Raw genomic sequence first — 27712 nt, 5'->3', positions numbered from 1 at the left:
GCGCGCGGGAACCGGGCGGGAGGCGGCGCCACCAGGGGGCGCCACGGCGCAGGCCCCGCCGGTCTCCTAGCGACGGCGCTCCGCCCCCTCCCCGCCCTCCGTCCCCGCCCCGCGATTGGCCTGCCTGGAAGCCTGTCACCCCCTCAGCCGGGCGGCGCGGGGCAGCGCTCTGCGGTGAGCCCTCGGCGCCGCCGCGGCTGTCGTGCGGGGCGCACCGGGTGGGGGCCGCCCCGCGAGAGGAGGGAGCAGGGCGGCAGGGACAAGGTAAGGGCGCGGGGCCGGGCCCCACCGGCGGCGCCGTGCGCGGCCCCTCCGTCCCGCCGGCGGAGCGCCCGCGGCGGCGCAGGGCAGGCCCGGGCTTGTCCCGGGGAGGCGGCGCCTGCGCGGTGCGAACCCCGCCGCCGCCGCTGGGCCCGGTCGCGGGGCTGGGGGGGCTCCGGGGGCGGGGGCTGGGGCTGGGGGGGCGCGGCGGCGGGCACCTTTCCGCGGGAGCGCCCGGGCCCCGGCTGTGGAGCCCCGCGGCCTGGTGCTGGCTCAGCCGCGGCCTCACCCCGTGCCCGAGGCGGGCGGCGGCACTGCGAGGTTCGGGCTGAAGAGCACCGTGAGGGCGAGCGGAGAGGCGGCCGCTCCGGGCCCGGCCTGTCCCCCGGCAGGCTGCTCAGGCCCGGCGCGCTCGGCGCAGCGGCAGCCTCGCTGCCTGCCTACGCGAGGGGCTGGCGGCTCAGCGGGCCCAGCGCCGGTGCCGCCCGTGCGTGCCCGAGCCGGTCCCCTCCAAGTGTTCCACACGTTGCTAATTGGCACAAGTACTTAGACCTACACATGAGCAGTCCACGTACCTACAGGGAAAGGAAAGCTTCTATCCTTGCTTTAGAGGCAACTCTAACTTTGTAGGTTTTTCCCCTTTTAGCTGTTTGATGCACTTATCTTTGTTTCTCGTTACAGATGATTGAAACACTTGTCACTACTGAAGCTCAGGAGCTGCTGTACCAGCTCACAGCCCTGTTGGAACAGGAGTTAAGATGTCAGCCAAAGGCCTCTGGCCTGAGACTAATTGAATCTGCTCATGATAATGGCCTCCGAATGACTGCAAGGCTGCGAGACTTTGAAGTGAAAGATCTCCTCAGCTTAACTCAATTCTTTGGCTTCCATACAGAGACATTTTCACTAGCTGTGAATTTCTTAGATAGATTCTTGTCGAAAATGAAGGTATGGCTTTTTAAAGCATTATAAGTTAGAACATCTTGGTTTTAGATGGCTAAAGGTTAAGCCCCTTCCAGAGTTTCTGACTGGGCAGGAGCTAAAAAAGGGCTTTCCCTGTTCAGATTTTAGTATTGTTAAGAAAGCTGTAACAAAAGCTTGTTTTCCTTGCGTGTTAAAAGAAAAATGAGAAAGCTAGGTGGACTGGGTAGGAAAACAATGATTTGAAAGACCTCTGAATCCAAAATAAGCATTAAAAATGGGGGCTGTAATGCCTATGGAATAAAATAAGTGAGTGTATATATATATACACACACATGTACATATAGATGCGTGTGTGTATATAGAGAGAATAAAAAAAAAACAATTGGTTGGTTGGGTTTGTTTTTTTTTTTGCATAAGCCAATATGTGCAACACTTAAGTCCTAAAAGCTTCTGATTAGGCTAGTATAGAACCTCATTAAGGAACCAGTTCTACCTCAATCAAAATACATTGTTCTGCAATCTTGCTTTTTGGATGAATGAGGCAGAACTTGTAGTGTGTAACAGTCTTATTTAGTTAAATAAAGGTAAGAATGTAAGCAGGCGAAAGACTGATTTCTCCATCTTCAAAAAACAGAACAGTCTTCCCTGCCCCCCCATAATTTTTTCCTAAAATACACTGGTGCCTATATAGTTTGGTACTTACATGTTGAAATGGCTGATCAAAGGCTTTGAAACTCTTTGAAAGTAACAACAATTTACTTTTTTTTTAGGTACAGCCTAAACATTTGGGCTGTGTTGGGCTCAGCTGCTTCTACTTGGCTGTGAAGGCATCAGAAGACGAGAGAAATGTTCCCTTAGCCACTGACTTAATTCGAATAAGCCAGTATAGGTTCACTGTTTCTGATATGATGCGAATGGAGAAAATCGTATTGGAGAAGCTGTCCTGGAAAGTCAAAGCTACAACAGCCTTCCAATTTCTACAACTGTATCATTCACTCATTCATGAGAATTTAAGCTGTGAAAGGTAAAATATCTAATACTTACTTTGCTATGACTGCATATGATCAGGAAGCCTATACAGAAAAGTCAGCAGGGAAATGACTGGAGTAATTGGCCTTTCTATACTTCAAAAAAACCCTACAAAGTTTCCCCCTTTATTGGTAAATATCATAAATGTGAATATCTGTAGTTTAATATTATTTTAAAAGTCGTTTGCATAAAGTGATCTAAAGAGTATTGCTCTCTGAGCCGAAAACCAAACTTGCTCAATAATGATGATATAATAAATCTCTGCTTATGCTGCCCTAAATATTGCCTCACTGCAAAGATTTTGAAATCTGGCTTAGAAAGATTCCTTTTGCTAGTAAGCATTAAAATGCCTTGTTGGTAAGCCTGTTTTGACAATGCAACGCTCCCCAGTGTAACACAAGATTTGTTTTTGGCATTAGGACTGCCGAAACCGGACACCTGTTTGACTGTAACCTTAGAACTTCTGGGACAAATGAGGCCTTTGTTTAGATAACAAATATCCTGACTGCTGCTCTGAGTTCCCAGAGTGGTGCTGCCTTGATCAAGCTTGCGTTCTTCTTCTACATTCACTCATCTGTTTTTATTATAGGAGAAAATACCTTAATTTTGAGAGACTTGAGACCCAGCTTAAGGCATGTCACTGCAGAATCATGTTTTCTAAAGCCAAGGTAAATGTCTTGAAAGCTCAAAGACAATGAAACTACTGACACTTAACAAAGCAGTGTTTAAAAACATTTTCTCTCTCTCCAGCCTTCTGTCTTGGCACTGTCTATTATGGCACTAGAAATAGAAGAACAAAAACTAATGGAATTGACAGAGGCATTGGAATTTCTGCAGTTGCATTCCAAGGTATGTATAGATAAATTTTCAGGGGAGGAAGGAAGAAAAATGCATGCAAGGGCCTACACAGTGGGGAAGGGGGAGGTCCATTGGCATACAGGTTTCTTTTGTGGCTTGGTTGTTTTGTTTTTTTTTTCCAGTTGGCTTGGGATCTTTGGTTTCCTGTCTTACATGAAGAAGCTGAAAGTATAAAACAAGTGTTTAATGAGCTGTTAACAGATGAGATTCTGTCTTGCTATTTAGATAAACAACAGAGATTTGACCTTCTGGAAAGAACTGGTGTTAAAGTGCCTTACAGAATATTCCTCGAGCAAGTGTTCCAAACCAAATGTCCAGAAATTAAAATGGATTGTGTCTGGACGTACAGCGCGGCAGCTTAAACATAGCTACTACAGAATAACACGCCTTCCTACAATTCCAGAGACCAGCTCGTAATAGGTAACTCCTTGTAAAATCAGCTTCTGATAATGTAGAAGTAATTAGCTGTCAGTTACCTCAAAGGTTCTTATTCCGTATAGGTAACCTCTTGACGACATGAAACACAAACGCAGTAGGCCTGTCATAGAGGCTGCTCTATTCTCGTGTTTATGCTTGAGCCAGTGGCTGTGCCTAAAGAAGTGGCAACCTAATATATGAACATTGGAGAAATAACTGATCCTCTGGTGTGCTGTGGGAGCAGAAATGGGTTCTACAGACATTGGGACCTCATTCAAACTAAAATGTGGAGTAAAACTGGTAAAAAGGCAGAGAAAAAACTTGGCTTGCTCCTGTCCTAAAAAGAATCGGCTAAGAGGAAACAGTTGCCTATTAGGATGAGTTTCTTGTAATCGTTCACTTAAACCACGTAAAAGGAAGACAGTTGTATACAGCTTTACTTGTATAACTGTCCATTTAGTAAAGTCTACAAACAGTAATTCAGCTATTCATATTACTATTTTTTTTACCCTCTAGAAATTTGGAACTACTTCCTTATCTAGACTTTAATTCCAATGGCTACATATTTTCTGTAACAGCTGTCTTGCTGTTGTCTCGCTGTGTTAAAGTCTGATGCTTTTTTTGGCTCTTATAGAAAGCCCTTCAGTTGACTGTGTTGTTTTTTGTTTTTTTTTACAGGAATACAATAAAATGAGGGGAGAACCACGAACCATCCTCTGACCTTGTCAACAGACACATGAATATTTGAGAAACAAAGTCTGAAACGTGACCTTAATAATGAAGAACTCAACTCATGGAAAGAATATGTAACGCTTCAGACTAAAGATTCTTCCAGCAAATATGTTCTTTTCGTGATGATTACAACAATATTCAGTGTCAGTTTTCAGTCTTACTTGTTAGACTGTTTACTGTTCAGTGAAATACCGCAATGCCGATACAAGGCATTTTAACACCTTAGTTTGTAGAGCTGCTTGTGTAGTCTAACCTTGGTTTACTATAACTGCAGGTGCTGAGTTATAGATTTAATTTTAAAAATCTGGTTCATGCCCCAAAGATTGCGTGATGCTAGGAAAACATCTGCAGTAGCACAGTGCTGCAGCATCTCAGACGAACAAGACCAATCCTGCTCGATATTGACAACCATAGCAAATGCCTGTCAGTCCACCGGACGTGCTGTTTGGGCAGTGTCGTGTGTCCGCCTGTTCCTGCTGGGCAGGGCGCTGGCCGCCTGCCACAGACACACATCAAAAACGAGGCTATGGGATACCCACTGGACACGTCGGGTAGCTAGAGCAGGAGGAAAGAGAAACCTTATTTCATTGCCTTGTAAAAGGTAGTCACTAATACAGCATCAGTAGCTTCAGTATTTCATAAGAGGTGTAGTTTACTGAGATTGAGTTATTTCGTAGTGTAAAAGCCTCCTGATACCTAATGAGGGCGGAGGGGAAGTACTGGGTCACCTGCCTCAGCTCTGACATCCGTTTTCTAGTTTTACTGTATGCGAGGTAAATGCCGATGCTGAACAGGTGCGTTTTTACAGGCACAGCAGGAGCAGGGCTCGTGCCCCAGCCCCATCTTGGCCTGTGTGTAGGAGCAGTCTAGTTGAAAAACACTGAAGATTGCATCAACTCTGATCTCTTTAATGGTAAGCTTTCTAAAATACAACTCTTTTTTCTGAAGGCCAGATCAGTACTTGAGGCATATGGTGCTTCTGGTGCTAACAAGGAAGTGAATAAGAAGAATGTGTTATTGTATGTAAGATGAATAGAGGTGTTGGGGGAACGTTGCTAATGACCTCTGGAATTTTGCGTCACTGCGGAGCAGAGGCTGTTGGCGATAGGCTGTTAATAACCGATTGCCATATGAACTGGCTTAGTGGAGGAGAGATCAGAAAGTTCTGAATACAGTGTGGGCTCGGATGTTAGCCAGCCGACCCTTTACGGTAATAGCTGAGGGGGAAGCCGTTCTTTGCGTATCTCAAACTAATTACACCTTTCACGGAAGACTTCATACCAAAGCTCTGTACTGGACAAATCAAGCGTTCTCATGACCTCATGGGAGCGACTGCACCGCATAACATATAATTGCAGTTTGCATCTGCCAGTGCTATCTGTGCATGGTGCCGGCCTCCAGAAAGCATACAAGTGATTCGGACAAAGGTGTGGTCAGCCTACTGGGAGAGGAGGAGAAGATGCAATGTGCAATTCTGATTGTCATGTCTCAATATCAAGATATGTACCTTTCAATTAAACATTGAAATGTGCTTAACTGGGGAACTTTTTTCCTGTTTGTTATAAAGCGTCTTAGTAGGAAGCATCTGAAGTGACATATCTGAACAGCACCTGGAAAACTTCCAGGCAGGAGGTAAGAGATTAGGGAGATTTTTTCACGTTTTTTTTTTTTTTAAAGAATTTGAGGCTGCCTGGGAAAGGGTAGAGAACCAACAGGAAAAACTCAAACAGTTCTTGATTAAAATTATTTCAATTTGGCCCACGATTACTCAAAATCCTGTGAGATGTGAAAGTGTCAAGATAGAAAAGACTGATGTAAGTAGTTTAGACTGTTCAAATTGGACTTCAACCCTCTTCCATTATTTATCTAATAGTACATATCACCGGTTTCTATACATTGCAGTAAATACACGGATGGTGCTTGCTTAGGAGAATCTGGCACTTGGCTTTCTAATCCCAAGATTTGAGTTTCTGCACTGATGTGAGCATCCCAGTTTGAGTAGGTATGAGTTTAGCTATGCATTTCTGTGCCTAACGATGACTCAGAGCAGCTACGGTTCTTTCGATAAAGAGAGCAATGCTGTGGCATTACTCTGCGCTGATCTTGAACCAGATCCATGAAAAAATGCCAGTAGGCTGTCCTCCACCCATTTACATAGCAGAGTAGCACTCTGAATAAGTGCACAGGATTACTTCCTATAGCGTGGGTTGCTCTGGAGACTGTATTACATACCCAAATCCATGGATCTGTCAAGTACCTGTTTCTGTTTGTCTAAGCAGCAAGGGATTGAGTCCCAGTGAGACTGTTGTGAGATGGAACACAAACCACCGTTTGTTAAAGTACAGACTGAGAACTGAGTAGATGCTGATTAAGGAAAGTCATAGCATCAATACCTTTTTATTTTCATCTAGATTCTTCCAAAATTGGAAGTCTGTAGGTCTGTAACTTACAGTAGATGACAGAAGTAGCTAACCAAGTAGTTCAAACCTTTCCTCTTAAAACAATTCAGAGCTCTGATGCCTGAATACTGCTTCACAGGTGTCTGCTTCCTTGTCATCACCCTTGGACTTAGCTGTGGGATAACTCTCATGATACTTCATAAAGCAGAAAATATGGGCATAAAATTTAGCTTTGAAAGTGCATATAGTAAATGTAAGTTCACGCACGGAATTGTCAGATGCCGTTCTAAACTTCTGCTATAAGCAAAAGATGTCCAAAAGCGTCCTGTGCAAACCAACTGCTGTAACAAAAAATACTGTTTCACTGGAGAGTACTTCAGCATTTTGATGTAACATTAATTGTGTTCTATCTTCCCTCTGTCTTCAGTTACTTTTGCAGCAGTCTTGTTCATGTCTTAGCTATACCATCCACCTTCTCTCCTAGGATCGTGGTGAAGACACAAAACTTCATAGCCGTAAATCAGCACTTGATCCCACGCTACTTTCCTTTGTACAGTAAGGCAAATTCTCTAAAACCCAAGCAGAATGTATGGACTTATTTACATCCTGTAAAGATGGCATGGGTAGAAGGAGCGCGCTTGATTATTTCAGGAGTATTAATGCTTCCTTGCTCGTACAACAAGAAAGCATTGGATATATTGCAATGAAAGCATTCTTCCTCAACTATTGCTTTATTTTTGCCATATGCCAACTGAAATGACGATGCAATTCTAGAAATAAGGCTCAGCAGTATGATGGACAGCTGCTGGCAATTTATCTCCAGTGAGACTGCTGCCTTAGGACTGAAGTACGGGCAGTAGTTTCAGAGTTCAGAATACAGCAGGATTTGGCAATCATGTTTTCTTCCTCTGTTAGTCTGTTTGACACAGCATTCGTTCTGTATAATGCTGTGGTTGGAGTGCTTTTCGGCCGCATCCTTAACAACGAGTAGAAAATTCCTGATATGTAATTGGCACATGCAAGATATTGTATCTGCAATAGCTGAGTTTAAAATGTGGCTATTAAATTTAAACCTACCTACAAAACCTAGACCTTCTTAGATACGCTATCAACAACTTGTGCTGTATGTTGGTAATGAATAGATGCAAGATACCATTTCCTACTTAGCGACTTCCTTTCAAAAGTCATTATATTCTCTTACTTTCAAAATCTTAAATATTTATACTGAAAGGCTATATAACATTAACACATAAAATTATTTATATCCAGACTTTCACCTGACCTTTCAGTTTTCTAGTATCGCTTACCTGGTAGCAAGTATTAATCGTTAGTGGTATATTTGACAGAAGAGTGGACTGTAAAACCTTACTTGAGGCAAGATGCAGTAGTTCCTTTATTTAAACCACTGTTTTAGAATGACAATTATGAGTTCTCAGGGGGCTGCTCCAGAGGGAATGTGTAACTGTAGCCATCCTAATGTCTTTCCTGGTGCAAGTTAAGAGAAAATATTAAATAACTCACTTATAAGATCTGTTCTTCAATGGTGAATAAGATATTCTTGCATAAAGACAAGTGGTATAGTTATAACTGACTAGTTTACTATCATGTTTCTAAAAAAAAAAAAAAAAAACAAAAAACCAACCACAAAGCCAAACCCAACATTCTGCTTAAAGATGTTACTTTTTTATGTACCTCTTTCTCTATAGTCTGTCCCTTAGTATTGGAAAGTTATTGCAGCTTATAAATGAGCTGGTAACACTTTGTCTTCATTCTACTGGAAGAGATCTTCTTTCTCTTCACTGAAGTAATTACTTGACAACAATCCGCTGAAGAGATCACTGAAGTCTTCACCAGTTACGTGATTCCAGTCTTCAAGTGTAACGTGTCCTTCCTCTCAAGGAACACAGATAAAAAGTTTACTTTTCAAGACTAGAAAAGTCTGGTCCTCCTTTGCTGTAATTTCCAGAAATTTCTGCCCCGCTGAAGTCAAATCCAGGGTTCTGATGGAGGTAAGAGAAAAGTTTAATAGATAGATTATTCTTAATAAAAAAGTTTAAAAAAAACCAACAAAACCAAAAAAAAAAAAAACAAAAAACAAACTCCAAACAACCCACACACAAAAGTCCCCAAACTGTTTGCATTCTAACAAGGCCGTACAACAATCAACTTGTCATCCGTTCGTCATGGCACGGAAATTCTTGGAAAATGCATCAACACGTAAACCTTGAATTGCCATAGTTTGGTTGCCTACTGCTGAAGTAGCTTTGTGGTGCTGTTCTCAATTTGGCAAGCAGTTGGATCTCCCAGTAAAGAACTAATGAGGAAAGTTTAAGAAAAATTTCTGGCTTCTGGCGTCCCTTGAAATTACTGTTTGAAAATACAAGTACGTGCCGTGCTGGATAACAAGTTTCATAAAAACCATGTTCTTCGTTGCAGTCCATAGTGTGCTGATTCAGCCGTTAAGTAATAAGTTGTAATTCTACAACTCTGCAGACTTGCATAGGAATAGTTGTGTGCTAAAGGCGTACTAAAACAATTTAAGCAATTTCAGTAAAAGGGCAAGGAAAATAATTTCCAGCTAACTACTCTGCATCACCTGATGTTATAAACAAACACATTCAATAGAGCTTGGTGTTAGAAGTTTGTTGTAAATATAGCTATGTCATAATTCTAGATAATAATTAAAATTGTGTGTAGCTTAACTTACGTGAAAAGTTGTTAGCATTATGCAACAAACCCTAAAACAGCGATACCCGCCCCCCACACTCAGCTTAACTTTTCACAAAACCTTCATCCAGGCTACAGACTGAGTAACCTCTTGCAAGTACACCGATAAAGCTTCGTGAGCATTCCATATACGTTGAACTATACAGCACGTTTCCACGGCACTGGACAGCAGAACAGTTTTGCTCAGCTTTCATGGCCGTAACCTCCGCGTGCGCACACCAAATACAAGGAGTAATTGCGGTCCTTTAACTTGCCTCTCTCTGGAATCGCTCCAGTGTAAGCTTCCTTTGCATCTGGTCCTGTACCCAGGGATCAGCAGCATACTCATTTTCCAACAGAGACGTCCAGCAATTTCCAGCATCTCGATTTGTCTTCATCAGAACGATTCGTATCAGCTTCCTGTCTTCTGTTGAATGAAAACAGACACACAAAACAACCACTAAACGCAGTCCTCTGTGCTAGTCTTTTCTGCTGTTTTGGTGAATTCACCATTAACAAGCGCAGGATTTTTTTTGGTGAAGTAATTTACATTCTGAACACTTTACAATATTTATGATCTAATGATCAGAGAAGCTTTCTTTGCTCATTATCTGTAGGTACCTTAGTGTGATTTTTAGATTGCTTTTTCATTCTCTTGGACTGTAGGTTTTGTCACCCATCCCAAAAATATAATGCGTAAGAGGAGAAAAAACAAGAAAAGTAACGCTGATGGAGAGGCACAGAGCACGTAACGGTACCAAAACTGTCTAGCTTCAACGAGGGTTTGCAAAAAGCTTCTCACTACGTGGAAGTGTCTGTAATCCACTGACTACCGCCTTCTCAAATACGGCATTTTTGCCTTAACCTTGATCTCTAGGGCTTTTGTACGACCTGGGTTCCTCAGTCTGGCAATGATGATTGTCTTTTTTACAAAGCTATGTCCAGGGAAGTAATCTTTCCCATTAAAAAAGGGGGGTAAACTCTTCTGCGGCACGATTTGAGAAGCTCCGCTGCCCTCATCATGTCATTTCAGAGGTAGGTTATTACCTAACGTCCATGTTCCTTCATCAGTTACTGTAGAGTCAAAAAGTTTACCCTGCAAAAGACACGCACAGCATTACAAGGGAGGAAAGCCCGATCAGTATCCAGTTCACAGTGAAGTTCTACTCCCAACCTACCTTCTTGTTTTCTAGTGAAAACGAATAGGAGGATCTGGCCCTATAAGTATAGACTTGCACAGAGACGATCAAAGAATTATTTTTTGTTACACAATTATATTTTTTTTTTTTTTTAACGAGGCATTTAACAGGATAAAAAGGCCCGTCGCTGTTTCGGTGTCACTGAACGGGGCTGTTTCTCAGGCGGGAATGCCATTTTGAACAGACCTGCCAGGGAAACGCCAGCGTTTCTGCCACGGGTCGCGCACGGCTGCGGGGCGGCGCGGGCGCGGCGTGCCGCGAACTTCTTCGTCCCCGACGTGACAGCACGCCTGCTTTGGCTCTGCTCTCGGCTGCCAGCAGCGATCGAAGCCGGGCACTCAAGCGCTGCCCAGTCGCTACGAAAGAGGGCTGCGAAGCCGCGGCAATTTGTGCCCTTTATTTTTCCGACCGTCTGTAACAGATGGTGCGGCTCGCGAGCCCGTCTGATGGATGTCATGCGAGTCCCCCCCAGTCCAGGGATCCCAGGAGGGAGCACGGCGGCAGCCGGCCCTGCCGCTCCCCGCGGCCACCGGACCCCGCGGGCCCCGCCGCCCGCCCCGCCGCGGCCCCCGGTACCTGCAGCACCTCCTGGCCGCGCACGGCGAGCGCGATGTGCCGGCTCTGCAGGCTGCAGCGCACGTCCCGGGCCCGCGTGCCCGGCGGCACCCGCACCTCGATGAACACCTCCTCCAGGGTCTGGTACCAGCGGCCCCAGGGCGTCCCGCAGGGCACCACCCCGCTCCGCTCCTCGAAAGGCGCCGACATGGGCGGCGGCGGCGGCGACGGCGGCGGCCCGGCCCGGCCCGGCCCCGCACCGCACCGCACCGCACCGGACGGGACGGGACGGGACGGGACGGGACGGGACGGGACGGGACGGGAGCGGCCTGGCCCCCACTTCCCGCCCACCCCCAAGCACGTCACCGGAACGGCGGCGCGCGTGCTCCGTGGCAGGGGCGCTGATTGGCTGAGCCAGCCTCGAACGCCAGGAGGTGATTGGCTGGCCGGGGCACGCGGCGGTGGCCGTTGGTCCCTTTGAATGCTGAGGGGGCTGCGCGGTGCTGGGCCCCGTCCGCCGCCATGGCTTTCTGCAGGGCGCCGCTCCGCCGCTTCAACGACAGCTCCGGTACGTGCGCGGCGGGCAGGGAGCCCGAGGAGCGCCGGGGGGGGGAGGGGGAGGACACCGGCCTGCCGCTGCCTCAGCCTCAGCGCGTCCCCGGGCCTCTGCCGGCGCTCCCCCCGTGAGGGGAGTTGCCTGTAGGCCCTCTTGTCTAAGCGCTCGTACGGCTCTCCTTCTCAGGAAAAAAATTCCGACTTCAGGTCGGATCCTGGTCGCAGCTAAACGGCTACTAAACGTAGCGCTGAACATATATATATGTGTGTAGTAAATGAAACAGCGACAATCCGGGATTTGTGAGCCTTCTGATGTCGTGATACAAAACTACGAGAGAAACGCACAGAACTAGTCGCGACGGAAGCTCCTGAGAGCGCTTTCTAGTGTAAAAGTCTCTCACCGTGAGTTTGTGCCGGTCGCTGAATGTCGCTCTGCTGCCGTCACCGGCTCCCATACTAAATGAAGTTGCTCTCATCTGCAGAAAGCTGAAGCAAATAGATAAGCATTTGGTGGGCTTGAGACCCTCTGGCTATACTGATAATTGTACGAAGAGTTTGTAGCCATCTTGGTGTTGTCTGCTGTTTCCCTTAAAATGTTTAATTTAAAAAAAAAATAAATAAAAAAAGTTTTAGTAACTTAGTTCTTTGGAGGAAAAGTTTGGCATTCAATAACATCTAAGTAGTCTGTTCTGAACTGGAAGAAGAGGTTTGAAAGCAAACAGTTAAGTTTGCTTTTTAGCTTTTTATTACTTTAGACTGGCTTTTCGCTAATTAGCATTAAGACCCTCTAACCATTTGGGGGGGTATGGAAGTTCATGCACTGCTGTCACTAATAAGATGTCTTGCAATATTGCATATGTAAATCACAGTTTCTAATTTTGTTAGCGGTGTAATAATCGAAGCGTGTGTGCTGTTCAGAGTCCTCATGTTTATGTAGAGGATGAGGAGAACTGAGACTCCAGTTGTTGGTTGTTGTTTGGTTTTTTTTTTTTTTTAAGTAGATTTAACTTAGATGTGTTACCAGCCTCAACTTGTTGAAGTTGAAAACCTGATCATTTACCTTAATAGTTCTCTGCTGTTCTGAAAATCTAATTTCTAGTATGTACCCCACTGCAACGATCCCGTGATGTTAAATCTTCAGATGCACTGAAAAGTTCTCTCTCCTCTGAAACGTGTCAACGGGTTAGGAAACAGAAGAGTAAGTAGTCCTAAAAGTTGCACAGAACATGATGGCATAATATCTTTGAATGGTACAATTATTAGTGCTTACATGCTGTTACTGCTCCGTTCTTGTTTAGAAATTGTTTTCTGTTGCAGGGGCTCACTGCCTACCCTCCAGCTCAAGGGAATAGCAGCTGTAAAAACATGTCTAACTGAATCTTCCAAAAATAGCTTTATATGTGACTTCTGCTAATCAGGGGGACCTCTGGAGATCAAATAAATGATTTAACTACTTTGTTAACCTTGTTTTAGTGATATTTCCATGGCTTTTTCAGATATAAAGCATCCCTCAGTTGAAAACTGACAGCATGGATCTGTATGGGGGGGGGAAACTTGGCAGAAGCTGAATTCTCAAAACTGACTGTGATCTGGTAGTCTCTCTCTAAGCTCTGTCAAGTGCCCAGATGACTCGTATTGAGCTGCCTGATTGCAATAAGAAAACAGCTGGCATTGGGTTGTGAAGGGGATAGTCTAATAATCAGGTGGCATTCTGTCTTTTGTAGAAAAAGCCAATTAACCTTGTCTAGTTTGATTAAACTTCCCTCACCATGTGCATGCACACCCTCTTCTTCCACCATTCTTTTCTACAACCTTCTGCAGGTGAGACAAATCTGAACAGTGAGAAGAGTGCACCTACCCCTGTAACTGGAAGGAGACTCACATCTCTCGGATCAACAGTAAGACTCTCCTGTGGTGTCTCTAACACTGTTAAATTGCAGCTAAGGCTCACTGTGACTAGATAAGTCATGTAGCCCCTTCGTACAATTACTATTAACCTCCCTGAGTAGACTATGAAGCACATTACTGTGCCTGTATTCCTTAGTAACTAAGAAGGGAAAATGAAATTGCAGCATCTTTGGGAACCACGTGATCATTACTACAGAGTGGCTTGTGGTCTTTGGTGTTACAATGCTGGGGTTTTTTGCCTCTTGCTCACCATATAATTATGGTGTGGCTGCTTCTTTTTAAGAAGGGCGTGTTTCTGCTTTCATACGAGCAGAAACAAAGAGGGGGCGATACTGTATATGCAACTTCTCAGTGCAGCGTGCGAGGATGTGGATTTGAAGATGCGTAGCTTAACAAGTCAAAAAATGATAACCCTGACCTGCTAATTTACTTTACTGATACTCATGATGTAGGATGAAATTCTGCAAACAAACTTGTGGTTAAGAGATAAAAGTGGGTTTTTTCAGTTTAGGGGATGCTAATGTCTCAAACTTTCTTCATCTCCTTCCTGTCACAATGGTTATGAGCTGTCCATTCAGAGTAATGCTTCTGAGAAAGTACAGTGGTAAAACCCATCCTCGCCTGATACTTGTCTGCCCTGTGTGTGGGAGAGAGATGTTTGCTTTTTATTTTTTTTTGAAGGCATCCACTCTTATGTTTAACTGCATTGTTAAACTAGTATGCAGCTAGAGATCAGATTAAATATTTGTAATACACCTGTTTTCAAAAGCCAGCTAATGGGACTCTGAAGCCTAAAAAAGATCTTATCCTTATGAAAGAGAAAAAGAAGCAGAAGACGCTGGAGAAGGAGGTATGAATACATTATATGTGTGCAATCCTGTGATATGTTTCCCACTTACCATAATAAAAAATACAAGCTGGTAAAATGAGCGTCTTTTGCATAACGTAGCATACAGGTAGTTTGCAAACGGCTCTGTGCAGAGCAGAGGTTATCAAATGTTATGGTATGGAGAAAACACTGGGCTTGTTCCACAAATTCCCACCGATTGTGCACAGCTATGCAGGTAATATCTAACACCAAGTCCGATGTTCTCTGCCCCCAAAAGGTTCTGTTTTATTTAACAACTGTTTGCTGAGATTTTTCCTTAATAATTGACATAACTTTAAAGATTAAGAGGCAGCTAGCTTGTCTTTACCAGTACACTTGTGTGCACTAATCTATGCCTCATGTGTCTCAAATGTCGCATTCCGTCTTTCTGTTCCACAGCCAAAGAGGAGAGTTGGCTTCTACTGCAAGTTGAAGCTAAGACTATTCTAACTGTAACGTGTAGTACTGGCTCAGTAGCATAAAATAAGTCAGCTGAAGTGCTAGGACTGCAAATCCGTGGTGTGTAATAACAGGGGATTGCGGTGATTCTGTTATCTCCTTTCCTGTGAATGACAGAGTTGAAGATACATATTCCGAATGAAAATCGATACAGTTTGGATACTTGGCCTCTGCAAGAAAACAATAGGCATAGACTAATGATGTTATTTAAGAAGAATAATAGTAGGAAATAAAAAAATACCTTTTTTGTTTTAGATTCGTGCATTAGTGAGAGAGCGTGGCGAGCAGGATAAAAAACTTCAGGCTCTGGATGAGGATTTTGTTAAGATTGAAGCAAAGCTGAGTGCTGCAGTTCAGGAGAAAACATCTCTTTTGGCAAACGTTGCATGCCTAAAAAAACAGCTTCTGGAACTAACAAGAACCAATGAACTACTAAAGTCAAAGGTATTCGGACAAATAAGTGCTTTGACTTTGCTGTTGTTAAGCTCCCTGGGCAAGAGGAAACTTTAGTTGCTGATCAGCATTTGTTTTTGAGTTCCCCGTGCCCATTTGTTGCCACAGGGATAGAGCATGTCTGGTTTGGCATCTTGTGTGCCTCTGTCTAAAGGCAGAGTGAGCCTGCTAACATCTGTCTCAAGGATGGGTGGGGATCAGTGTTGTCGTTGGGAGGGGGTTGCTTTTAAAAGATTGTGTGAAGAGTAATTCATACGGAGGAGTGATGCTTACGGGTTTTACGTTCATCCCTAATAAGCTGTCTGAAGATGGTGTGCAGAAGAAAATGAGCAGCCTATGCATGGAGTTAATGAAGCTCAGAAACAAGCGGGATGCTAAGGAAAAGGTATGACCATTTGCACTGCACAGGATAGTAATTCTGAGCTGTTCAGGAACAGACAATGAAGGGCTTAAAACAGAAGTGTAGATCATGTTTTGTTTCTGTCCTCAACTAGGTAGATTCTTCTGTTTTCTGTAGAGTGAAAGCAGAGAAAGAAAGATCAAACAACGAATGTTCTTGATTTTTGCTGTTGATGTGCAGAGTAAATCTGAGTTCAAGTAAGGAAGCCTAGAAATACCTCTGTTACAATACCAATCTGTTGGTCAGACTATTAATGTCTTTGAAAACCAGTGGTCCTAAGTATAGTTTGAAGCTCTTACACTTGTTTGCGTTTTTTGGGGCGTGGTGGTGGTGGCTGTTTTAACAAATGGCTAATATCTTTACAGAGGGATACTTTGAATCACATTTAGCATAGTAGTAAGCACTATCATTAAATTGTAGTTGTTAATTAATTTCAGTTTACCACTGTCTCTTAGGCAATGGGTTGTTTGTTTTTTTTTTACTAAATCTCTTTGGTGGTAATATTTGTCTTTTTGTTTTTTAAGACGGCACTTGCGAAGCAGGAAGATATGGAAATGAAGCTGCAGGAAGTGCAAAGGAATCTAGAGCATTCAAAAGGAAAAGTAGCACAGTTAGAAGAAAAACTGTAAGTAGTAAGGAAAGGAATTGACTTAGATGACGTTATATCATCTAGCTGTGCTTACACCTTACAGTAAGCATGTAGTTTAGGGAAAAACGCAGGCCGTCTTCCTGCCGAGAAGGAACAGAAATTATTAGTATTTGTGACTTGGAATAAATTTGATGGAATGAAGTTTTAGGAACTTCTGTATTCTTATAAAATGAACATACACCAGAGGAACAGTATTGTGTTACTAACCTTTTTCCAGTAGTGCAATTCCCAAAGGGAGGAAATGATGATTTGTCTAGATAATGCAGCTGTTGTAGCATTCTCGTGTGTGGCAGAATATGGCTCAGCATCTTTACTACAGATGAGAAGACCATATGGCACAAGCATCAAAAGAGGGTAGAATCACCTCTTAGAGCCAGTACCAGTTTGTCAGCCAAACTGGATCATGAAAAGTATGTATTGTATTACTGCGAAGTCATGAGTCAATGGTTTATTTCTATTTGCTTATCTGTAAACAAATAGCTTACAAATAGCTCTGGATTTGTTTAAATACATCCATTATGAAAACTTTCTGGTTTTAGGTCTGCTACTGAGAGAGAGAAAGTTGAAGAAAAGTCTGACACTGAAAAACTCCTGGAATACATCACAGAACTCAGGTAACAACAAATTGTTCTTGAGTTGGACCGGGTAAGTTAACAGGCAGTAAAACTAAGCCTCATTTATGACTGGTGAAGTAGAACCTTGGCAACAATTCTGTTTAACAGCAATAAAATAGAGGGGGAAAAGAAATCCAAATTTTTTCCGCACAATGGAAAGGAGTTGTAAGATATTATTTTAATTATCTCTCTAAATGTTTCTGTGCTTTTCTGGGCTAAGCAATACTATGGGAGGGTTTTGTATCGGGGTCCTGAAATCATGTTTTTAGCCCGAGTTATTTGTACCTGAATCGAGCTAAATCCTTTTCCTCTAACGTACTGGCAATAATGTCTTCTAGCCCTCGCTTGTAAAACAGTGTACAGTGGGGCAAAAAAATCCCTCAATCTTGGCTTCCGGTGAACTTGACAATACTCCGATTTGCATTTAAGAGTTGTGATGAATTATGTACGTATGAGTGTCAGTCAGATTCTAAAAACTGCTGATCCAGTGCTTTGTAACCGCTTGAAAATCTAACCAGGCTTCACGGTAACGCGTCCCTAGCTCAGAGCATGGCGAAAATACAAAACTATTTATATTTAACTAGTTCACTCTTTGCGCCCCCTGCCACTGTCAATTTACTCATTAAGAGATTCCTCATTAACTGGCTATATAATCTTAAGAGTCTGCTTATTCTTGTAAAATTTGGTTTATTGATGCGTATGCTTTTCTGTCGAGTCAACTTTGTAAAAAAAAAAAAAAAAATGGATGTAGCAGTCATCTGTGAATCAATTATAGCAACTAATTCTGTTTTAATCGAACCTTTATATTTTGTTTGTGTGAGTGTATAAGTTTATTTTAAAACAGAACATCAGTGTTGAAATAAATTGCTTTTAATTAATTAACCTGTCTTAATGTGCAAAAGCTTGTGTCTGGGAAAGTAGGTGAAGGCAGTTTTCCTGTTGGAAACCAACAATCCTAAGCATTTTTCCTTTGTGCTGAAGTGTAAGCTTACAAACAAAATTCAGTGGTAACAAATACTTGAATTTTCTCCTACAGTAGCGTTGCAGAAACAGTTGAGAAATACAAACTAGACATTGCCCAGATGGAGGAGACGCTGATAAAGAAAGACCAAGATATTGGGATCCTGAGGGATACCCTCAAAACAAAAGAGGAAGAATCATTTAAACTGATACAAGAACTTAACGAAAGGTGTCAGTTGCTTCAACAAGAAAAAGGTAATTGTTAGTGCTTGTATGCTGCTCACATATGTGGGCTCACTGACATGGATGAAAGCATCTCCAATAGGTTTGTTCTGAAATGGCAATTCAGACTGGTTTGTTCCAAATGAAAAGTCCTGTCTCTGAGCTCCAGTTGAAAACAGCTAGGCATATTTCTAACAATATGGAAACTACCTTGAATCTGACATCTGCTAAGTCTAAATTTGTGTTTCCACGGAGGGTTACTAAGGTAGATAGCATAGAAATGAAAATTGTTTACGCAGTAGGAATGGCTTTAGTCTGAAAGCTGAACACAAATGACTTCTTCCTTACTCTTCATTAAGCTGTACGATATTGTTTCAGTCCACTGTTAGCAGCGTGTGCACAAGTTCATTGAGGTCTTGGGAATGTGTCCAGGAATCCTCCTTCCCCTCTTTGCCCCACTCTCCCCAAACCCAGCAGCTCTGCAGACCGAGACTGGTGCTCGGTTCTCTGTGTGCCAGTTGGCTTGTATGTGCCAGTATTATGTGGGAGAAGCTTTGGGGAAATCATTTAGTTGTTTTTCCCCAGCCATACTGCTGTTTTGATGAAGGCTAATTGCTTGATCCAAAGATTCCTGCTGTTTAAAATTATTTTTAAAGTGGCGTACTTTCAGCCAATTTTGAGGAGCTTCCAGGTGGGTTAAAGATGTGGCTTGTGATTTGGTTTTGGGTGTGGGGTTTTTTTCCCCTCCCTTCCCCCCCCCCCCTTGCCTAACTAACTTTAAAGCTGGAATGGAAGTACTGTGAAGGATAGATGTTGTAGTTCTTTGAAGACAGAGAAGGAACTTTGTGTTATATTGACAATTCCTCTGGGCAGAGAAAGAGCTGTCTGAGAGCAGAGGAAAATTCCTGAGTATGAATGCTGAAATAGAAGACCTGAAAAAAAAACTTGGTTTAGAAGAACAACACCACCAAAAACTGCTTCAGAAACATGAGGAGATGGTCTCTCAGCTGCAGCAAGAGAAGGTAAGTACAGACTATGAATTAGTCTAAAAACAGACTCTAATCCCAATGCCTGGCACTAAAGGTTCTGATTTTGGTTACATATGAGATTAGACCACTAATAATAAAGCAATCTGTGGAACGTACAAGTGGGTGCTGGCTAGCAGAAACTGTGTGTGGTCCGATACCTCTAAGAATCATAGCTGCTATGACGGGTGCTTTGGTTCTTCCTGTAGATTTGACCTTATCCTTGTGCTTTAAAGTTTGAACACTGCAAATTAGTCTTAATATCCAGAAAAGTACTGGTAGCTTTAAAATCTGTGATACTCTGGCATGCAGGAGTCATCCGCATCAATGCAGCAGAAGTTACTGGAGTTGCAAGATGAGGTAACAAGTGAGAGACACCTTCTTCAAGAAGAGCTGAATGATACAATGACGGAGCTGAATAAATTACATGCTAAGGAGAAGAAAGCTGGGAAGTTGGTGAAGCGCTTGGAACAAGAAATCAAGTCTCAAGCTCTTGAACTTGCACAGATGGAAGTAAAGCTGAAAGGGTTTGTGAAATAACTTTCTGTTTCTAAAGCTTTGAAAGGAAAAGCGTGAAATCGGTAGCATAAACAAAGCTTCTGAGCCTAATCCAGGTTTTAAAGAGACCTGAGCAGATCTAAATTTATTTCTTGCTGGTTGTTGATAATTGATAGTGATTAGACCTAATCCAGCTGAGTGACTTGCATCAGTTTTATGTTGTCTTAAAACTCTTTAATTAGCGTGCTGAGCCTTGCTTGAAACGCCAGTACTGTCGTAATATGACGTTGCTGTGAAGGGGAAGCTACGTGCGTGTCATGCTGGATGTTTCTGCCCTGGAGAGGGCAGTGACTAGGAAAGATTTTCAAGCGAGTTGTTTCTTCCTTTCACATATTGGAAGTTTACTATTAGGCGTTCAATCTATTCTATAGCTATCTTGGAAAATAAGGGGAGGGGGAAATGCTTAGTTAAATCTACTATGAGGATTGTGCTTTAATATGTGAGAAGCTGTGGCAGAGGAGTTACTGGTTTGGCCCAATTGATTTATTGCTGCCACTGCAAGCCTTCTGTAACTGATACCAGCGTTTGGTAATGTGTTCAGACACGCTTATGTCCAGCGTGGAACGCTGAATTTTTATTTCAGGAAGAATGCTGAGTTGGAGCAAATCAATGAAATGCACAGCAATGCTGTCTTGCAAATCCAAGAGGAGCATAGCAATACGTTGTGTAAGCTTGGAAAGACTATTGCTGAGTTTGAAAGGTATCTTAAGTTTCATTAAGATCTGTGACTGGGATTATCTCTAAGATTACAACAAAATACACTGTTTATTCATGTCCCTTGGTACTTAACGCTGTGTGTGAGCGTTGGTACGGTGTTAGAGCAGAGGATTTTGTGGTGGAGTTTTTGATGGCATTAAGAGATCCATTTATTCCTTTTGAGTACTAGCCAAGTGTAATGATGATGTACTCGGCATCTAGTTCAGGAAACTGGATGTTTTGTCTTCCAAAGTGTAACCAATTAGAATACTCAAGTGCTCTTGAACCTCAATGAGAGTTGTAACTAGTGACGGTGTTCTCTTTGCACTAAAATCTCTTGCAAAAAGACTTCTGGTTTAGGCTCAAAACTTGCTCTGAATCGAGGTCCTTTTCCTACAGTTCTTGCAGATCTTTCCTCAAAATATTCAGGTTGTGGAAGTATGTAAAAACTGGTGCTGTTACTGCTAAGTATGGAAGGCGCCCATGAAGGAGCCAGTGGGATACTTGCCAATGCAAGCTGCAGATAGTGGGTCTTTTGGTATTTAAAATAAGCTTCAGATATAGTAGGTCTTTTGTTTTAAAATACCTACCAGAATGTGAAAATATCTGTATCGCAGGATTACTCGTAGCGTTACTGCTTATGGCTTTATGGAATTTTTTTTTTTTGTTTTAACTTTGGATTTATCAGTGCCAGAACACTGCCATATCCCCAGATTATAAAGTCTCATATACTTGTTAGCGTGAGCTTGTATTGCTTTTGTAAGGCCTGAACATGTCAATCTGTATTTTGTTTAAAGTAACAAGATTTTTCTTATTTGCATTGGAATACCAGCTACAAGAAGACAATAGCTGAAGAAATACGCAGTCTTAAACTGGAGAACACCTCTCTGCGAGAAGAAGTTGCCAACCTAAAAAAAATAGGCCAAGATAATCTACAGCTGCTTCAGGAAGCAGAATACACTAAAAACAAAGAAAAAGAAGAATGTGCAAGGTACTAGGCAGACAAACTTTTCCTTAAGCTAAAGAATGCCAACTAAAGCTTGCCTTCTTAACTAGAACTTAACATGGTGCTCTACCAGATAAAATCAGTATTTGGTGTAAGCTTAAGTTTCTTCCTTTTCCTAGTACAGAGAGTTGGAAATACTGACAGACAAAATTCATTAAGTTTATATGCATTAGAAAATCAGTCTGTTCAGTCAGTTGCTTTGACTTTTCTCTTTATGTGGAACGCACAGGAAAAGGAAAATACTTAAATATATTGGGATATTGTGTTTATCAGAAATACCAGTTACAGTGACTGCTCCATAGATAAGATCCGCAGGGGCAGACAAACAAATACTTAATGCAGAGCTCACCCTTTGCCACTCTGAATAATGTGCCACCTCAAATTCTGCTCACAAGCAGGTGCCAGTTAACCATCCGTGAATTACCGCACTGCAGTGAGGTAAACAAAGGTCCTCTCTCTGCCTAATAGGAAGCACCACAGTGCAGCTGATAAGTAGTAACACCCAAGAAGTTGTCTTGGGCCACCAGCTGAGGACATGTTTCTCTGTCTAACAGCAGCTTAGTGGTGTATGTTCTCCTTCCAGCTCACTGCGCAGAGCATGAGAAGGTCCCTTGCTGTGGGCAAGTACCTGACTGTTTGGGGAAGTGGGGGAGTTCGGTCTTAAAAGGTCCCAGTGAACAATCGCCTGGGTTGGGCAGCTGTGGTAGCTGCCCGTACATGAGCCGCGTTACGGAACGTATTGTGTATGTGCTGGAGGATTTCCTTCCCCGCTTTGAGTGTAGTTCCTAGCTAGCTTCTGAAGTTGAAGCTGCATTTAAGTCAACCACAACGCTCTGATCTTTTTAACTCTTGCATGTGGATAAATTACTTAACTGCATTAAAATGCTGTTTTGGCCAAACTGAACTGGGCATTTCTGATCTGCCCAACTTTATCTCTTTGATTTATAAAATACCTCTATAAAGTTTTGTAATGCTTCTGCTGTCTTGTTCACCCGTAGTCAGTATATTAAGATTGTCCAAAGGACAATTGCAGCTTAACCCAGCTTACTTTAAAACACCTGCACTGCTTAAGATGTTGCCCTTTCTTTCCTTCCCTTCCCACCTCCTTAATATTGCCTCTAGCTTCCACTGGAGCTGGTAAAAGAAAGGCAGCTGAAGAGCTGTGTCCTGTTTGACTTGCTGGCTGAGTGTGGCGGGGAAGGGCTGCTTGGTCTGCACCCAGCTGATACCTCAACCGGCTGAGGCGGGAGAGGGAAGGCGGTGCTTTAGGGGTGGGGGTGTCTGAACCCTGGAGTACATCCACACTGAACACTCTTGACTGGTTTCTGCTTGAGCAAACCTCTGCATGTGAAGCCTAACTACTAAAGTGTCTTCCACTAAAAGCTGCTGGCATTCAACAGTCATAAATAAAAAGCATATGATCTCGCCTTGCTTCAAAAGCTCCCCTTGCTTCCTCGTGGGAGACATCAAAAATATTGTACATCCTGAACTTGATTGCTTTCTGTACTGTTGTTCTCCTGTAGCACCATTTGTGCAAACCTTTGTTTCAGTTCTTCTGCTAACAGCTTTGTCTATCATGGTTACTTTTGTTTTCAGATTTAGAGTAGTGTAAAAAAAAAAAAAAAAAATAAGGGCTTGTTAATGATGGATTATACCTTCCTCAGGTTGCTTTTAGAAGTCCAGACAAAGCTTGCACTAAAAGAAGCAGAAACAGAGAGAACAAGAGAGTCTTGCCTTGCACGAATGACTGATCTTCAGGAGAAACTGGAAGAGCAAACTGAAGATCTGAAAAGAAAACTCGAAGTGGAAAGATCCAGGTGACTTTTCTCGGAGTAAACCTGCACGTTAACCACATCAGCGTTTTAGTGTGAAGAAGTGCTGAGAGCTAACAGTGAACACAATGAAACACCGCTTCTTGCTTTTTAGGAAAACCATGAATGAAGATGTGACCTCCAGCTTAAAAGAAGAGATAAAGACCTGGCGTAATCTATATGAAGATTTACATAACAAAGCTAAGCCTTTTCAGGTGCGTTTTGAACTAGATATTTATTAGCATCTGTTGGCTTAAGACTTGTGCAGTTGACTCAAGTTCTGCTCTTCAGAAGTAAACGTGCTATTTCCCATTCTAAGGCATTTATCCTGCGATGGTCTCCTAAGCTGCTGTCCCTTGAGCCAGCTGTTCCCCTTCCCAAACCAATCTTTCTTTGTAGATTTCAGTTCAGTAAAAAGCTATGTTTAATTTACGCATTTCTAAAAGATTCAGTATGTATTTCAGCAACAACTAGATGCGTTTGAAGCAGAGAAGAACGCGCTTTTAAATGAGCACGGTGCAGCCCAAGAAGAACTGAATAAACTGAGTGATGCGTATGCTAAACTACTTGGCCACCAGAACCAGAAGCAAAAAATCAAGCATGTTATGAAGTTGAAGGAAGAGAATACTCACCTGAAGCAGGTTTGTAAAATGGAAAGTTAGAAATCTGTAAGTTATTTGCACGATTCCTTTATTTGTTGCTCTACGTATTTATGGACTAATCCTGCAAACTTCTTGCAGAGAATTCAAGAACCACAGAAAGCAAGAGCTAGACTAGAACAAACCACCGGCCTCCAGAAGCACCAAGAGAATCTGTTTTAGTTTCGACTGAATATATGATGTACAGAGGGCTCACCAGTGCCAATAACTACCCCTGCTCTCAGCTTGGTTGTTTTTTGTTGCCTCTTTTGGAGGTTCTAGGCTTACTAAACTATATCTGCTGAAAGCAACACCTGAACGTTTCAGGCTACTGTACTGCTTAGTGGTGTTAGACAGCAATTATACAGCGGTGCTGGCTCCTCTACACCTGTATGTTTGGTTTGGGTTTGGTTTTTAATGCCACCAGTAACTGTGTATGTGTGTTTGCACTTAGCAGTAGTCAAAAGGGCTGCTTCGGTAAATGATGAAGCAGGCTTTTCTCCTGTTCGTAATCTAACTTCCAAGTATTATGTTTTCTTTAGGATGTCTCAAAACTGCGTGCGTTGCTAGCAAAAGAAAAGCAAACCAACAGAGATCTTCAGGAGCAACTACGTGCAATTCAGGGCATTAGGCGTTTTGATCCTTCCAAAGCTTTCCAACACAATAGCAAGGAAAACATTCCTCCAAAAACTCCTTTTAAAGAAGGTAAGCTTAGATATTGATGTAACCATGTCCTCGTACCTCTTAAACTTAACCGAAGGCGGCATGACAGTCTTGCATGGCCTGCTGCATTTGGGGAAGGAAGGAGAGCGGCCTCTCTTGTGCTTCACAGCAGATGCTGGAAGGCTGCATCAACGGGGCACTTCCAGCGTACGGTTCGCTGTTGTGCTTTCCAGCCCCGTTTCCTACAACCTGACCCGAGCGGGTGGCATGCCAGGCGCGTTTGGGGGGGGAAGAGGAAGGAGTGGGTTACAGAGGATCAGCTGCCTTGCGTGATCCTGCAAGCCATGAACTTTGCTTTGCTACCGTGCATCCGTCACAGCTTGCACCTTACAGCTGGTGAGGTGGCGGTGACTGCGGCACGGGTGGTAGGGGTAACGGTGGTGCAGCCAGAGGTCAGAGCTCGCGTTCTTTCGCTGCTCCCTGGCAGGACCTTACGCTGCTGTGGGCGTGAAGGTAGGCTACAAAAGGCCTGCAGATGAACGTGGAGCGGAGCGAAAGGTGGCAAGAGCAGCGGGGCGTGCGAAGGGAGCAGCGTAGGAGAGCGTGTGGGAGGGTGTCGATCTCCACCAGACCTTCCTTTTACAGCGTGTTCCAGGGTCTGAAACTCTGGCTTGCCTGGTTTGGGGGGAGTAGCGTCTGCCCTCCCCCGGCAGACAAATAATTACTCGATGTGGTGGGGGTAATAGTGAAAAACCCAAACTTAGTAACGTTTTTCCTTTGCAGGTAATAAAAACAAAATTTAATCTCTTCTTGGTATTAAGAAAAATATCATAAATCGCCAATAAAGTCATGTATGACGGAAGACTTCAACAGACTACTCGTTCAAGGTGAACTTGGATGCTGTATATAATACAAATTAGAGTACTAGAGAAAGGGCCTAAATGCTATATTTTTGGAAAACTTATGCCTGGTCACGCTCTTACTGAGAAGCCATAGGTGAGGGTGTGTTCCAGACTCCTGGTAACATCGCTGCACCTTGAACTCCGGCAAGTGTGCACTGTTTCACTCTGTCTGTACGCTGAAGCTGCTTAGTTTGTTTTTGACAGAGCAGCTTGAATTCAGGAACGGAGAATAAGCACCGGAGAATAAGGATGACAAATGAAATCTGATTTCATGAAAGATGGCTTTTTGCATCTATCTCATGTTTAAAATTTGATGTTAAATTCCTTCTGCTGTTCATGGTTGTTTCAGTACCAATGGCAGGAATGCTGCCAGGAGACCCTTTTTCCTCTGTGGCCTACATAATGTAGAACCAAAGTAGAAAATTGGACCGTACAGTTAGTTTTTTATATTCGTAATGGGGTCTGTATTCAGGACATGCTAATTTAAACCCTGGGGCTGGGTATTGCAGCTGTTGATCTTCAAAAGAGGATTTTCAGGTCAAACTCAAATTGACTGCACTTCCCTGCACGGTTGCATACTGGCTAAGATTAGTGTTTGATGAGAAATGTCCGTTTTGCGAATGCTGTGCTTGCTGGACTCTGGAATTGTTCTCACATCTTGGTAGGCAGCCGTTGTAACTCATCAGGGCTGGGGGGAGGGGAAGAACACCAGCGCTTGCCTTCGCTGGGCAGGAGGATAGCCACTGTGCACGCACGCATTGTACAGACTTGAATTTTGGCGAGGTGGGAAGAATCTGTTTAACTGCATCTAAAATGAAGAAGGTTTTAGCACAATAAACATTTTAAATTAAATAGTTTGTTTATTTCCTTCACAAACCAGGGATAAAAACCGAAATCCAATTACCTGGTGGAATTGACATAGTGTTCTTTGCTCTACTCTTAAAGCTTCATAATGAAGCCCAGTGTCGGTCTTGCCTCAAAGACTACGTCTTCTCTAGCCTTACAGAAGAAATTATTGAAGCCGAACTGTACAATAGATACAGCCTGCAATTCCCTTATCCTCTCATTTCCTGTGAATTTCTCTTAATGCAAAAGCAAATTCTGGAACCGAAGTGAAAGGTGGAACTCTGTGTTCTTGTTATTGGACCTGCTAGTAGCCTGCACACGGGCGCCGCAGGGAGACAGCGCGCACAGCGGAGCGTGTTGAATATACTGCCATTGTACTGACGTGACAAGCTTACAAAGAGTTGATAGTGCGTAGGAAACGAGATACTGAAAATGCACGTGAAGTCCAAGGAAAGAAATTGCTAGGTCTTGTCTGTTAAGGTCATCTCTGTGTATTTGCTGGGTTACTTGAACTTCTGAAGATGTAGGATGAGGATTAACTTCAGGTTTAATGTGTTTATGAACTGTAAATGAGCCTGTTATTCCAAGAGAGGTGAGGGCAAGTGAATGTTAACAGGGGTTCCACAAAACTCAAAGGTGGAGGTGGGGACGCTGAGCTAAGGTACACTTCTAACTGAACGTCACTTTTGGTGTTCAATATGTCCTGCGTCAAATTAGCAAGAGTTTGTCGAAGGGTGACAGTAGACAAAGTGAAACAAAATACTGCAGATATCGGGACTATGCTTTTCTGATGGCTACGTACTTTTTTCATACAGCCTTAATTCTTAAAACTTCCTAGGTTAATTGGCAGTTTTGCCTAGGTGTCATTTTAGATACTTTTTAGACTATCAGGGCATGCGTATATTGACAAAAGGATAGGGAAACTCTTGCAAATAACTATACTAGCTTTACCCCAACAGTGATTTTTGGTTTAGCTTTAAAATATAGATAAATAATGTAGAGCGGACTGGGGAGAGAAGTAAACAGTGGAAGCAAAGGGGAGAGTTTGAGTGCTTTGTGTCAGCTTCAATCTAAGTGGCTTTGCAGTTCCATGCACGTAGGAAATGCGTATTAAAATTGAAACCTTGACACTGGTAGCTCGACTGACTTAAGTATTCGTTGCGGAACATACCTTTTTTTATTGAAAAAATAGATAATAATTTCTTATTTCTCCGATGGTCCGTCTCACTGTGTTGTCGCAAGGTCTGGGTTGTAAGTGGTTTAAAGTGAAATGAAGAGCTGGTAGCATCCTCACCCTGGCTGACCAAATCAGAGCCCTCCTCCCCTTGCCTATAAAAGGAAAACGGCCCAGGAGTCGGTGCCAGTGCTTTGAATAGGTTTTACACGCACAAGGGCTGCGCTT

General features: G+C 43.2%; 3 protein-coding genes across 12 annotated transcripts; 2 read left to right on the top strand and 1 right to left on the bottom strand.

Moving 5' to 3' along the window:
* The first annotated feature begins 115 nt into the window (after positions 1–115).
* On the top strand, positions 116–5754 carry CCNG1 (cyclin G1). 3 transcript variants are annotated; one of them, XR_015705325.1, is made up of 8 exons: positions 116–264; positions 943–1206; positions 1953–2206; positions 2801–2879; positions 2962–3060; positions 3295–3489; positions 4165–4361; positions 5027–5754. XR_015705325.1 is itself a non-coding variant. In XM_087760224.1 (7 exons), exons 2-6 carry the CDS (start codon positions 943–945, stop codon positions 3484–3486), a joined length of 888 nt encoding a protein of 295 aa, XP_087616350.1. In that variant the 5' UTR covers positions 116–264; the 3' UTR covers positions 3487–3489; positions 4165–5754. The 3 variants fall into 3 exon arrangements, 1 of the variants encoding a protein (XP_087616350.1); XR_015705324.1 differs by adding an exon at positions 3570–3786 and having other exon boundaries at positions 4165–5754; XM_087760224.1 differs by having other exon boundaries at positions 4165–5754.
* An 834-nt stretch (positions 5755–6588) lies between these two features.
* On the bottom strand, positions 6589–11423 carry NUDCD2 (NudC domain containing 2). 6 transcript variants are annotated; one of them, XR_015705326.1, is made up of 5 exons: positions 11099–11419; positions 10371–10419; positions 9599–9750; positions 8310–8617; positions 6589–8102 (listed from the first exon to the last, which is right to left on the bottom strand). XR_015705326.1 is itself a non-coding variant. In XM_087760227.1 (4 exons), the coding sequence occupies exons 1-4, from the start codon at positions 11285–11287 to the stop codon at positions 8534–8536; spliced, it is 471 nt and encodes a 156-aa protein (XP_087616353.1). In that variant the 5' UTR covers positions 11288–11420; the 3' UTR covers positions 6589–8533. The 6 variants fall into 6 exon arrangements, 5 of the variants coding, with proteins under 5 accessions (XP_087616353.1, XP_087616354.1, XP_087616351.1 ...); XM_087760227.1 differs by having other exon boundaries at positions 6589–8617; positions 9599–9747; positions 11099–11420; XM_087760228.1 differs by having other exon boundaries at positions 6589–8617; positions 11108–11420.
* Positions 11424–11482: 59 nt separating this feature from the next.
* On the top strand, positions 11483–27624 carry HMMR (hyaluronan mediated motility receptor). 3 transcript variants are annotated; one of them, XM_087760221.1, is made up of 18 exons: positions 11483–11645; positions 12732–12830; positions 13454–13530; positions 14310–14390; positions 15123–15311; positions 15619–15705; positions 16245–16345; positions 16909–16983; positions 18023–18198; positions 19039–19187; positions 19503–19717; positions 20332–20448; positions 21277–21435; positions 23115–23267; positions 23377–23476; positions 23726–23902; positions 24442–24604; positions 25346–27624. In XM_087760221.1, exons 1-18 carry the CDS (start codon positions 11600–11602, stop codon positions 25363–25365), a joined length of 2184 nt encoding a protein of 727 aa, XP_087616347.1. In that variant the 5' UTR covers positions 11483–11599; the 3' UTR covers positions 25366–27624. The 3 variants fall into 3 exon arrangements, with proteins under 3 accessions (XP_087616347.1, XP_009467713.2, XP_087616348.1); XM_009469438.2 differs by having other exon boundaries at positions 18020–18198; positions 25346–27623; XM_087760222.1 differs by lacking the exon at positions 20332–20448 and having other exon boundaries at positions 18020–18198; positions 25346–27623.
* Positions 27625–27712: the final 88 nt, after the last annotated feature.

This window comes from Nipponia nippon, unplaced genomic scaffold, assembly GCF_047370975.1.
Source record: "Nipponia nippon isolate SJK-2023a ecotype South Korea unplaced genomic scaffold, ASM4737097v1 scaffold_21, whole genome shotgun sequence".
Classification (NCBI taxonomy): Eukaryota; Metazoa; Chordata; class Aves; order Pelecaniformes; family Threskiornithidae; genus Nipponia; species Nipponia nippon.
This window is presented reverse-complemented; position numbering and strand designations above follow the sequence as displayed.

What these genes read in the sequence shown, in the direction of transcription:
- CCNG1 (XM_087760224.1), top strand. Translation starts at nt 943, where the DNA reads ATGATTGAAACACTTGTCACTACTGAAGCTCAGGAGCTGCTGTACCAG. An exon ending in GAGAATTTAAGCTGTGAAAG is followed by an intron (nt 2,207 to 2,800) that starts GTAAAATATCTA and finishes TTTTTATTATAG; the next exon opens with GAGAAAATACCTTAATTTTG. An exon ending in TTCTGCAGTTGCATTCCAAG is followed by an intron (nt 3,061 to 3,294) that starts GTATGTATAGAT and finishes CTTGCTATTTAG; the next exon opens with ATAAACAACAGAGATTTGAC.
- NUDCD2 (XM_087760225.1), bottom strand. Translation starts at nt 11,287, where the DNA reads ATGTCGGCGCCTTTCGAGGAGCGGAGCGGGGTGGTGCCCTGCGGGACG. An exon ending in GCGGCCAGGAGGTGCTGCAG is followed by an intron (nt 10,420 to 11,098) that starts GTACCGGGGGCC and finishes TGTCTTTTGCAG; the next exon opens with GGTAAACTTTTTGACTCTAC. An exon ending in TGAAGGAACATGGACGTTAG is followed by an intron (nt 9,751 to 10,370) that starts GTAATAACCTAC and finishes TTCATTCAACAG; the next exon opens with AAGACAGGAAGCTGATACGA.
- HMMR (XM_009469438.2), top strand. Translation starts at nt 11,600, where the DNA reads ATGGCTTTCTGCAGGGCGCCGCTCCGCCGCTTCAACGACAGCTCCG. An exon ending in ACTATTGCTGAGTTTGAAAG is followed by an intron (nt 20,449 to 21,276) that starts GTATCTTAAGTT and finishes TTGGAATACCAG; the next exon opens with CTACAAGAAGACAATAGCTG. An exon ending in ACAAAGCTAAGCCTTTTCAG is followed by an intron (nt 23,477 to 23,725) that starts GTGCGTTTTGAA and finishes TATGTATTTCAG; the next exon opens with CAACAACTAGATGCGTTTGA.